The sequence below is a fragment of the Nycticebus coucang genome, chromosome 12, assembly GCF_027406575.1.
Source record: "Nycticebus coucang isolate mNycCou1 chromosome 12, mNycCou1.pri, whole genome shotgun sequence".
NCBI lineage: Eukaryota > Metazoa > Chordata > Mammalia > Primates > Lorisidae > Nycticebus > Nycticebus coucang.
The window spans coordinates 38,421,239-38,432,741 of NC_069791.1; the positions used below are offsets into that span (position 1 = coordinate 38,421,239).

The window sequence follows — 11,503 nt, forward strand, 5'->3', positions numbered from 1 at the left end:
TATAATATGATATTGAAATAACAATTAGAATTGTCCTTTTTAGGTGGTTTTGCACCCAGAGTTTTTATCTTCCACCAGCCCCTTATTACCCATGGATTATGAAGAGTTTGTACGAGGCTGTCATCTTGGAGTATTTCCGTCATACTATGAACCCTGGGGTTATACTCCAGGTATGTGACATGTACAGATTGTACAATGTTTTGGATTCTGTTAGTATATTATTTTATATGCATGTATATAATATTCAAAAGTGATATGTAATTTCTAGTAAGATTTTGATTTTTCAGTTTGCTTTAAAAATGATTTAGGTTAGATCTATTTCAGGGGTCAATTTATGTTTTTGCAGCTTTTGACCTAAGAATAAGGACAAAGACTATGTGAGTATTCCATGATGTGGTTGGCCATATTTTATTTTTAGTAGGTTATCTGAGTTATTGTTCCATTGCATTCCCAAGGAAGAAAATGTTTTATTAAGATTCTATATTATTTAGTTACCTCTACTCATCCCATTCATTAATGTGAAGGAGAAATTGACTGCAAGAGGAATCAGTATACAAAATAATAGCCAAGCAATATAGTTCTCTAAAACTTATTTCAGAAGACTACTTTAAAAAAAATTAATGGATGATTTAATATGCAATAGATAACACATTAACATGATTAAAGAAACAAATAGTATAAAAAAGGTGTGCAGTGAAAAATCTTCACATCCCTGTCCCTCAAAAAGCAGGTCCTTAGAGAAAATGGCCATCCCTTGGTAGATATTGTCACCAGCGATATCATACCGTTCAAAGCTCCTCTTCACCCTCCTCTCCCCCTGCTTTTTTTTCTTTTTCTTTCTTTCTTTCTTTCTTTCTTTCTTTTTTTTTTAATGGATGGTAGATTCTTAGTTTCACTACTTGTGTTTCTTTCTGGCCCCTGCTAGCATGGTTACTATTAGCATCAATTTATAGGATGCTATTTATAGGATGAATGTATATTTGTACTGAAAAGCCTAATTAAAAAGAAAACAAGTACCTCAAATACATGGCAATGCAAAGAATGAATACCATCATCACTTCTCCATCTCTCATTGGTGATCACAGATTTTCTGCCTGATTTATAAACAATTCTACCTATGATTTTTTAAAAGGAAGCATTTTTGTTTATAATTATGAGATTAAATTTTGCCTTCGGCATCTCCATGTCATCATTGATAAAAAGCTCAAGTAAGAAATGACAGAGACAGGGTGGGGGAGGCAATAGGCTGAATTAGGAAGAGGAAGGACTTTTCTAGTACAAAGCAGTCCCCAAGGTACAAACATCCACTGCCGTACGACTTTCACTTACAAACGGGGGCAATTACAGGTAATAGGTAAATGTACCTGTTCCAACTTACGTGCAAATTCAACTTAGGAACATACCTACAGAATCTATCTTGTTGGTAACCCGAGGACTGCCTGTATCTGCATTCCTATCCCAGAATATGAATATAGAATTTTAAATGATACAAAAATAGGATCCTCTGATCTTTACAATAGGAGTGACATGAGGGCTCTCTATCTTTCATCATAAGAAGGTCCTATTCTGTTGTTCTAAGTTTCACCAAGAATAATTTGCCAAAAGCTGTAAAAAAACATTAAAATTTCTTGGGAGAGATACACGAAGGATTGTTACTTCCAGAAACATAACATAGAAAATACCTTTGGCTATCTCTCTTGTAGTTCTCAAAGTCGACAGTGGTGTCAGTTTCATTTTTGCAAAGGTGGTGTTCTCCTATGAAATGTCCACATAAATACCTTAAATTGTTTGTAATAGAGTATCTATGTCTGGTCATGTCCAAAACTTACTTAACCTACCCCATAAACTTCCCAAGTAATTAAAGACACGGGCTAGAATGAAGTAGAAACCCCAACCAGCTGGAGTCAGAGAGGCAGTGGAGTGTAACAGTTCTGAGCAAGACCTCTGAGCAGGGCACCTGCCTTCAAATCCCAGCTCTGCCATGAACCCTGGCTTCATGAAGTCGGGCAAGTGATTTGACTTCTCTGTGCTTCAATTTTCTCACTGGTAAGATGGGAAAAACGATAACCCAACTTCAGGGTTGTTGAGAAGATATAAGAGCTTAGTACCAGGCATGGCTCAAAGTAAGCACTGCTGTAATTGGGACTAGGGCTTTTCCTCCTCTGCATGCCCCAAGGACATCGGAGCTGGTCTGACGCCAAGATTTTGTCTATTTCCCCCGGCAGCCGAGTGTACTGTGATGGGTATCCCCAGTGTGACAACAAACCTCTCTGGCTTTGGCTGTTTCATGCAGGAACACGTGGCTGATCCCACTGCTTATGGTGAGGTTTTTCATCATTAATCCACCCTGGGGAGACATGATCTTTAACCAAAGTATTGAGTCTTTACACAGCTTAACTCTAAAGCTAGCCTGATGATTAAACTGATGTGTATACTTCTTGTTTAAAAATTAAAAGGAGATTTAATTGTGTGGTCCCTAGATAACATAAGAATGCTATTAATATTAAATATGTTGCCCAAAAGATAAATGCAAAAAGAATGAAAATATGAAAAAACCCTTTTCTTTCTTTTTTTCTTTGCCTTTCTCTCTCTCTCTCTCTCTCTCTTTTTTTAATGAACTCTGATTTGGCCCTCTAATATCTGGAAGTGACATTACTAAAACCATGGTCTTAGAATACATATACCCATATTGGTCATATACAGAGGGTACAAGTATTATTGTTGTTATTTTAAGAGTCCACACCAAGTTAGCAAAATTCACGTAAATTGTTTAGGATAAGCAGAAGAATTTGCACATCACCATCTGTTTGTCCTTGTTGCCTGCTAGGCAGTTCTGCTAGCAAAGAGTTGGAATTGAATGGATCATCTGCTTACACATTGCCGGTTCCCTGACTCTTTCACATTGGTACTGTCCCTGCCAGCATTAGAGAGCTCTGATACCCAGGTCACCCAGGAGATTCTGTAGCTCCATGATGAATCACCGATACAGCATATCTGTAGAGGGCCAGATTTTTTTCAGCAAGATCCACTTTGTTGCCTGTGTGTTGGGGATGGTTGTAAAAGATGGAGTGGAGGCAACAGCTGAGTGAGGGAGTGGATGATGCATGGGTCTTTGGTGGAGTCAAAGAGATAATAAAGAATCGAGGAAATGTTTAAGATTAGCCCTACTTTTACCTATGCTCTGGTTTTTGTGCTCTGCAGGTATTTACATTGTGGACAGGCGGTTCCGCTCTCCTGATGACTCTTGCAATCAGCTGACTAAGTTTCTCTATGGATTTTGCAAACAATCACGCCGCCAAAGAATTATCCAGAGGAACCGAACTGAGAGGCTCTCAGATCTTCTGGACTGGAGATACTTAGGCAGAGTAAGCAAGGTTTTGACAAATGCAGGGGACTACTTAAAAGATTCCACCAGACATGGCAGCACCTGTGGCTCAGTGAGTAGGGCACCGGCCCCATATGCCGAGGGTGGCGGGTTCAAACCCAGCCCCGGCCAAACTGCAACAACAAAAAAAATAGCCGGGTGTTGTGGCGGGCGCCTGTAGTCCCAGCTGCTCGGGAGGCTGAGGCAAGAGAATCGCGTAAGCCCAAGAGTTAGAGGTTGCTGTGAGCCGTGTGACGCCACGGCACTCTACCCGAGGGCCGTACAGTGAGACTCTGTCTCTACAAAAAAAAAAAAGGTTCCACCAGACTATATGAAAGTGCTGTTTCTAGTCATAACCTGCCAAGTCAATTCAATATCATAATTGTTAAAACCTCAGTGTTTTCATGTCGTTTTGAACTTAATATTTTGAGTTTGTAAAGTCCTAAACCCAATTCTCCATGTTTAGTTTGAGTTCATCCATAATAGCAAGTCCCCAAGGACCTAGCACTGTCTCACTGGTTATTCTAATGTCAGTGCTTGACTTAATGCTGCTTGACAGCTATGCCCGATACATTTTAGAATTGAGGAAAATATCAAGAGAAAAGTCCCCACTTGGTTTTATCCTAGAAAGATAATGTCTTCTCCAACTACAGTGGGGAGGGGGGATGAAATATTGTTTCTCAAAATGACAAGTACAGGAAATAAATACCTCCTTTCAATAGTTCAATAGGTTAATAGATACTCACATGTTCACGTAGCTCAGAAGTGCAAGATTTAGTAATCAATTATTCTTCTTTTCCTTCAATTAATGCATCTGCTTGCATATTGCTGAATTTTCCTGGCCACATAGATGCTGCAGCATTTTTATTCCCCTTAGCACTCAATTCGGAGCTCAGCTGGCCAGTATAGCTGTTCTAGCTCAGTGTAGCTATTCTCCCCCACCTTCTTTGAGAATTTTTTTGTTTGTTTGTTTATGTATTGAAAAATAATAAAACTATAAACTGTCATTTCGTTCCTGATCTCCAACTTAGAGTAAATATAGTCTGCCATTTAAAAAAAAAAAATACACATTTCAACTGTAGTCCCAGTTACTGAGGAGGTTGAAACAGGAGGATCACTTGAGCCCAGGAGTTTGAGGTTGCTGTGAGCTGTGATGATGCCCCCACGTTCCTGCCGACTCTCTCATGAGCACTTGGCAAGACCAACACAGAGTTAGTTGAAGCACCATAGGCAACAGAGCGAAACCCTGTCTCAAAAAAAAAAAAAAATTGTATGTGTCAGAACTAGGAGAATAAAGCCTTATATAATACCTTGGCTATTAAGATATCTAAATGTTCTTTTTGTTTGTTTTAACTGTTTCTTTTTTTTGAATCTGTGAATTGGCTTTCGGTCAATAGTATTACCAGCATGCCAGGCACCTGACATTAAGCAGAGCTTTTCCAGATAAATTCCATATGGAACCCACATCACCCCCAACGGTAAATATTTAATATATTGTTTATTTATTTTGAAATCTAAATTTTTTATTTGTGACAAGTTCTAACAATACTTTTTAGTTTGGAAATAGGTAGGTACACGAGCTACTATACTTTTTTTCATAGTGTTGAATCAAATCAAAAAATAGAGAGGAACTAAAAAATCAGACTATTTCAAAAGCCTGTTTCAGAGTTAGCCTTTATATATAGGATAAGTAGACAGTTTGTGCCACTGGAAAAGTACCTCCATATTAAAATTCCCTCTGCTTAAGCACTTGGAAAGGCTGTGATAGATAACCATTCTTCTGGGAGTTATTAAAAAATAAACTGGGTTGCTTTAATAGAAAACAAATTTGCTATCCAAGGCAGCGTTTAAATATAGCATGACCACTTGGCAAGAGTAAAATAAATTCAAGCACCACAATAAGAATCAGACTAGATGAGCATTTATGTTCCAGTCAGCTGTGCTTACCAGGAAGTCTTCCTCTAAAGTCCAACTAGACATTTATGCTCATGAGATTACCATAGGCCACATTTGTCATCAGATACACTTACAAGGCAGAAGACGGAAATACGACTTGAAGTAGGGTAGCATCAATCATTTCTCTTACTGGGATTAGTCCTTGCAGCAGTCTACACAGCAGTCCAAGAGCTAACCTCCTTCTGTACCCACCACCTCAGGTGACAGCTTACATGCAAGAAGGTAAGACTGATACCAGTGGCTGTGAGACTCCCTCTTAACTTAGTAGCTCAATGTCTTACTGGTACCAGTATCTCACATAAATCCCCACACAGAAGCTTTTGTGCTCATAGAATGAAATATGCCCAATTATAAGAATCATCATATTCAGACATTCCCCAAAACTATAGCTCCCCCATCAAGTATTTATAGATCCTTCATGGTCAGATGTAACTTCTCAATCAGGGGTCCCTTTGTCCATAAAATATTTTGCTTAATAATATAGCTTATCTTCTTTCTATATCAGGTTTTCAGGGGAGCAAACCTAGAAATCTAACCCATGGTAAAATTTGCCTAGAGAAGGTCAAAGTTGTCTCTTAATCCCTCAAGCTATAAATTTGTACTCCCATGTTTATGATTCCAGCATTTAGAGAGTTGATTGCTTATTTTAGAGCTGCTCGTTCCACTTGATGGTGATTCAGCTGTATGTATCAGTTTATCTACTTATCTGCCTGTTTATCCACTTAACACATCTAGTAGCTATTAAGCACCTTCCAAGCCACGTCCTTTTTTTAATGTTGGTTTCAGGGAATGTATTTGAACCTTAAAATGACTGTACATGGATGACATGAAAATGATGTATAGAATAGCTGGAACTCCGAGTGACAAATGTCTAAAACACTTTTATGCATCTATCTTCTCATTCAATCTTTAGGACTCCTAGAGGGATCATGTTTTTTTTTGTTTGTTTTGTTTTTTGTTTTTTTTGCAGTTTTTGGCCAGGGCGGGTTTGAACCCTCCACCTCCGCTATATGGGGCCGGCACCCTTACTCCTTGAGCCACAGGCGCCGCCCCATGGCTCATGTTTTTCATCTTGTTTCTTTTGTGATGTGAGGGTGCTGCCACATAGTTGGAGCCCAGTATGTTTTTATCCCACAAGTTTATCTCAAAATAATCTCTAGAAGAGCAACTGGATTAAAATCTAGCAGTGTTTTCTCATTAACTGAAATAATAGCAACTGGTAGAGTTTTAGGGTCAATTAAGTGGCCTGGCTTCCAGAAGGCCTTCAGTTGGGGGCCATCCATGGCTTGTTCAGGCTGCCACACCCTGCAACTTGGTGGAACGAATCTCATAGAGATAGAGCGATGGGGAATCTCAGCACTGTATCAGGGCAGTTGAGATGAAAGCATCGGGAATCATCACAGACATGTTAGGAATCCTTGCTCTACCACTTGTGTGCTGTGTGACCTTGGGCAAAACATTTGGCCTCTCTAACCCTCAATTTTCTTATGTAAATAGAAAGAACAAGTTTGTCAAAGTATTGCTAAAAGATTGAATGAGATAGTATGTATATAGCACCTGGCACATTTAAGTGCTTAAAGAAATATAGCCGTGTATATAATGAATCTCTCTCTCTTGAGCTTCACAATCAAAATGAATCAAAGTTTAATAGCATCCGAGCAGACCACAAAAGCTATCTAACTACTTTTTGTGTTATTGACTAGGAATGCATAGTGCTTAACATCATTGAAAACCAAGAAGTCATTCTAACATTTGTGTCTTATTTTTGTCTTTGGCAGACGGAAGGATTCAAATATCCCAGGCCTTCCTCAGTGCCACCTTCTCCTACAGGGTCTCAGGCCTCCAGCCCTCAGAGCAGTGATGTGGAAGATGAAACTGAGGATGAGCGATATGATGAGGAAGAGGAGGCCGAAAGGGACCGGTTAAATATTAAGTCGCCATTTTCTCTGGGCCGTGTTCCTCCTGGGAAGAAAAAGCTACATGGTGAATATAAGAACTGAATTCCACACATCTTGAGCAGAGCTAATTTTGTAAGAACAATGTTAAGAATGATTATTTAAAAGGATGAAAATACTACACATTTTATTTTCTTCTTCTAAGTATTACAATGGAATTTTTCTGTGACTAAAAAGTAGAAAAGATCAAGTAAATGGCAATTCTGTGATCTAGAATAAAATCCAAGTTATTCTCCCCACCTCTTGTTTCCCCAGTGAATTTAGACATGAAGAGGAATGTTAGAGGGGGAAGACTGGACATGTTTTAAAAAATGGTTACTTCAAGCAACAATTATTTTCTCTTACTAGTGTTTGTTAAAAAAATTATTATCATCATAATCCTTTTCCTGGTGTTTATACAGCTTCTACAAGCATATACCCCTGCATACAAGTCTTTCATCCCCACCCCACCCCATATCCTGATTTTAGCCATGAATGTGTACTATCTACCTATTTTAAATAAAAAAACTAGTTCTTTACTGGTCATTTTCACTTTTCTCATACTAAAATCTCATTTTCACGTGATTTTATATCTAGCTTTACAAAGACAAAATCCATAAGCAAATAGAATCTGTCCTAAATCCAGATCTCAATGCATATTAATGCACATTTGTATCACTTTTGAAATCTAGAATTTATGATTCATGATTTATGACAGATGATACCATTTGCACTGTGCCATCTTACTGTAACCAGTGTTCTACTGCTTAAATGGAAGGGAAGGCCTTTTCAAAAATTTGGTCAATCTTCCATAGATGATAAATGGTTAAACCCAAATGAGTAAATATGTCAATATTTGATAACTTAACTTTTATTGATAATGTCTTCTTTAAAAATCTTTTAGACATTTAAATATCATGTATAAAACACCTGTCATGAATATAGTGCCTAGTGAAGAATAACATTTCAAACTATCTTTTACAAATAATTAGTGGGAGAACAAAAGAGAACATCTATTTAGTTATAATAAGGACAATGTCTCTCACATATTCTGTGTTATGCTTAGAGACATAGTGGAATTATTACAACTAAGCATATTTATGCTTTAAATGTAAACCTAAATTGTCAAAAACAAAAACCACATTCATTCTTGGATTGCTTTTTTTTTGTAACAAAGTAGCTATTCATTGTAAATTCTGTCTAGCTCACATGAATACTTTGATTAGCGTATCAATTGGATTGGTCTTAGGCTCTAAAAAGGTTTTGGTCTTTTCAGTACTGGGTTGTTGAGGGCAAGAGTGGAAGACTAACAACCAAATGTCAGATGGTACCTGACCAGTGGAAAACTCCTTCAGCTCCCCTGTTGCCCCATTAGCTAACAAAATAGAAGACTGTTGGATACAAGCTATGACTCAGATCAAAAGGGAAGATGGTCACAAATTTAAGAAAAATAACTTAAAACTTAACCTTTGAAAAATGCCCTGTGGATTTGTGCAATTGACCCGGGACCTGCACAGCAATTTGAAGTACTCTGCGCTGGAGAGCAGAAAAATGTGAGATGGATTTTATCATAGACCCATTTACTCAAGTGCCAGAAAGATCTCATGAACTTAGTGTTACGAAAACCATGAAAATGTTATCACTGGTAAAGTGGTACAATGTGTGTATTCAGATGATACTCTGGCCTAATAATTGTTTGATGTACTGTTAGCGTGAGCTGTACAGTAAAGTACCTCAATAGAAAGCTTTAAAATTTAAGCACTTTTTGCTCAATGAAAGAATAGTTCTATGATGACACTATAAATGACAGTGCACGTGAAAATTAACTGACTTTGCAAACATCTTTTATTTTATTTTATTTATTTTTCTGAGATAAGAGTCTCACTCTGTCACCCTGGGTAAAGTGCTGTGGCATCATCATAGCTTACAGCAACCTCAAACTCCCGGGCCCAAGTGATCCTCTTGCCTCAGCCTCCCAAGTAGCTGGGTCTATAGGCACCTGCCACAAAAGGCTTGCTACAAACATCTGGCTTTGAGTGTGTAGGAATCAGTTTTTACCCTGTGCATGGTCCCCTATTTAGACAGCTGCTGTCACTTGATTCCATCCTTTTATTTAAGCAATTTATTTATATTTTCCCCAAGACCAACAAAGCCTGGTGAGGAGAAACAAACAGAATTGTATCTAGCACAGTGCCCTGTCCATAAATAAATAATTGAATGAATAAATGGGCTTATTGGGAGAAGAAGGAGCATAAAAAAATTGATGCTTTGGAAGAATGTATGTATTCATAAGTTGGAGGACAGGAACTTCAGAAAAGAGGGTGTGGTACCTAATCAGCTGACAGTAAGTCTTTTCTTACAGATTATACTATCCGCTGTGGTCTGAATGTTTACATATAGGCACTCCTCCACTTACAATGGGGTTATGTCTGACTAAATCCATCAGCAATGTCAATTTATGATGGTTTTACCTGGATGTGGCCCCATCTTCAACGCAGGCACTTACTGAATGTGTATCATTTTCACACCATTGTTAAGTCAAAACAATCCCAAACTGAACGATTGTAAATCCAGGACCATCTGTATTGAAATTCTAATCCCCAGTGAGATGGTATCCACAACAGAAGGGGGCCTTTGGGAGGTGATTAGATCCTGAGGCCCCAGAGAGCTGTCTTGCCGCCTCTTCAACCATGTACAGACCCAAAGAGAAAGAGCCATCTGTGAGAAAATAGGCCCTCACAGGGCACTGATTCTGCCCACACCTTGATCTTGGACTCTCCAGGATCCAGAACTGTGAAAAATAAGCTTGTTATTTGTAAGCCACCTCGTTGACGTCATTTTCTTTTTGCAGCCTGAGCAGACCAAGCCACCACCCTTTCTTCCATGGTAAGTGTTAGGGGAACAGAGAGATGGAGAGATGAGGGTATAAAATGTTTCAAGTGCTATCCCAATAGTTTCCCAAGATACATGGAAAACTTGGAGGAAAGCCTGGTCAGGTCTAGTTAGGGAGGTCCAAAGCTGCTTCTGAGCATCAAACCAAATTTCTCTCAAGGCCTGTGGGTGAAACAATTGCCCGTGTCACGTGGTAGTCATGAATATCAAACCGAATTGGAAATTAACTCTTCCTAAAGAATTTGTAGTCCAGTATGAAGAGACTGGACCATACAAAGTTGATATCCCCAACTTTCCTTTCTCCTGAGGTTCAAATGAAATAATGTAACTCAAGTTTGACAAGATATAAATTGTCATTTATCATCACCAGGTAAAGAAGAAATGCGACCTGGAGACCGCTGTGAACAAGCCAGGGCTTCTTTGCCTTCTCTCCTCCCTCAGAATCACATTGCTGGGTGGGGAAGAGGGGAGGCATCTCCCTGGAAACCCAGAAAAACAAAGCATAATTGAGAGCCCAGGGTGGAGGCCAGATAGCCACCGGGGAGGTAGGATACGGAGGAAAGGGAGACACAGACATTGGCCAAAATTCCAATTCTAGCACCTGGAATCCTTTGAAGGCAGAAATTTCCCATTTTTAAAACATGAGCCATGCAATGTGAGTGCTCTTTGATCTTTGATCACATTTACGAAAAATGCAGAAATACAGAGAATCACAAAGTTGAAAAACAGACTGGGGAGAGGGACTTTGTAAGTTATCAGTACCCCTTTGTTTAGCAAAACAGTCAAGAAAGTCTAGTACTTATAGTATTTAGAGCTCTATTTTAGCAGCCATTGGTCATTTAGACAGCTTTTTAAAACACTGTTTTAGTATGAAATACTTGAGATTGTTCTAGGGAGTTATGGGAAGAATTATTTTGTAAGATAGATGGTTAAAGTGTTCTTGGAATAAACATAATTAAATAGCCAATCTGTACAAATTTATGTCTGCTGAGTAAATAATTTTCAATAAATTGGATATACACACCACCTAATAAAATCAAACCAGAATATGTGGTTTTAATACCACATAGACTTTTAATACTCACATATTATTTTTTGACAGAAATCAATGTTACATTAAGTTGAATTTAGTTTCATTATTCAATTCTGGAGCAAGATACAGACAAATATTATAAGCAGGTTTTTATTTTTTAACACAATGAATTAGAATTCCAAGTTACAGACATACATAAAGATATTCTGTGGTTATAAAATAATAGCTATATATGTACATACTGATGACAATAAGAATTAACAATACTTTCCACTTACAGCATTTATCAGTCACAAATCTGAATTGATTAGGTAAAAATAATTA

At 38.2% G+C, this 11,503-nt stretch overlaps 1 protein-coding gene across 4 annotated transcripts in view; it reads left to right on the top strand.

Moving 5' to 3' along the window:
* The window catches only part of GYS2 (glycogen synthase 2), a 95,098-nt gene extending 86,976 nt beyond the window's left edge, over window positions 1–8,122 (top strand). For 3 of the 4 annotated variants that reach the window (XM_053555615.1, XM_053555614.1, XM_053555611.1), the window contains 5 exons: window positions 44–170; window positions 2,226–2,321; window positions 3,202–3,437; window positions 4,762–4,842; window positions 7,099–8,122. In XM_053555615.1, the coding sequence (XP_053411590.1) occupies window positions 44–170; window positions 2,226–2,321; window positions 3,202–3,437; window positions 4,762–4,842; window positions 7,099–7,320 (762 nt within the window). In that variant the 3' untranslated portion in view covers window positions 7,321–8,122. The remainder of the gene's footprint in view (window positions 1–43; window positions 171–2,225; window positions 2,322–3,201; window positions 3,438–4,761; window positions 4,843–7,098) is intronic. The other variant, XM_053555613.1, reaches the window with a different exon arrangement.
* Window positions 8,123–11,503: the final 3,381 nt, after the last annotated feature.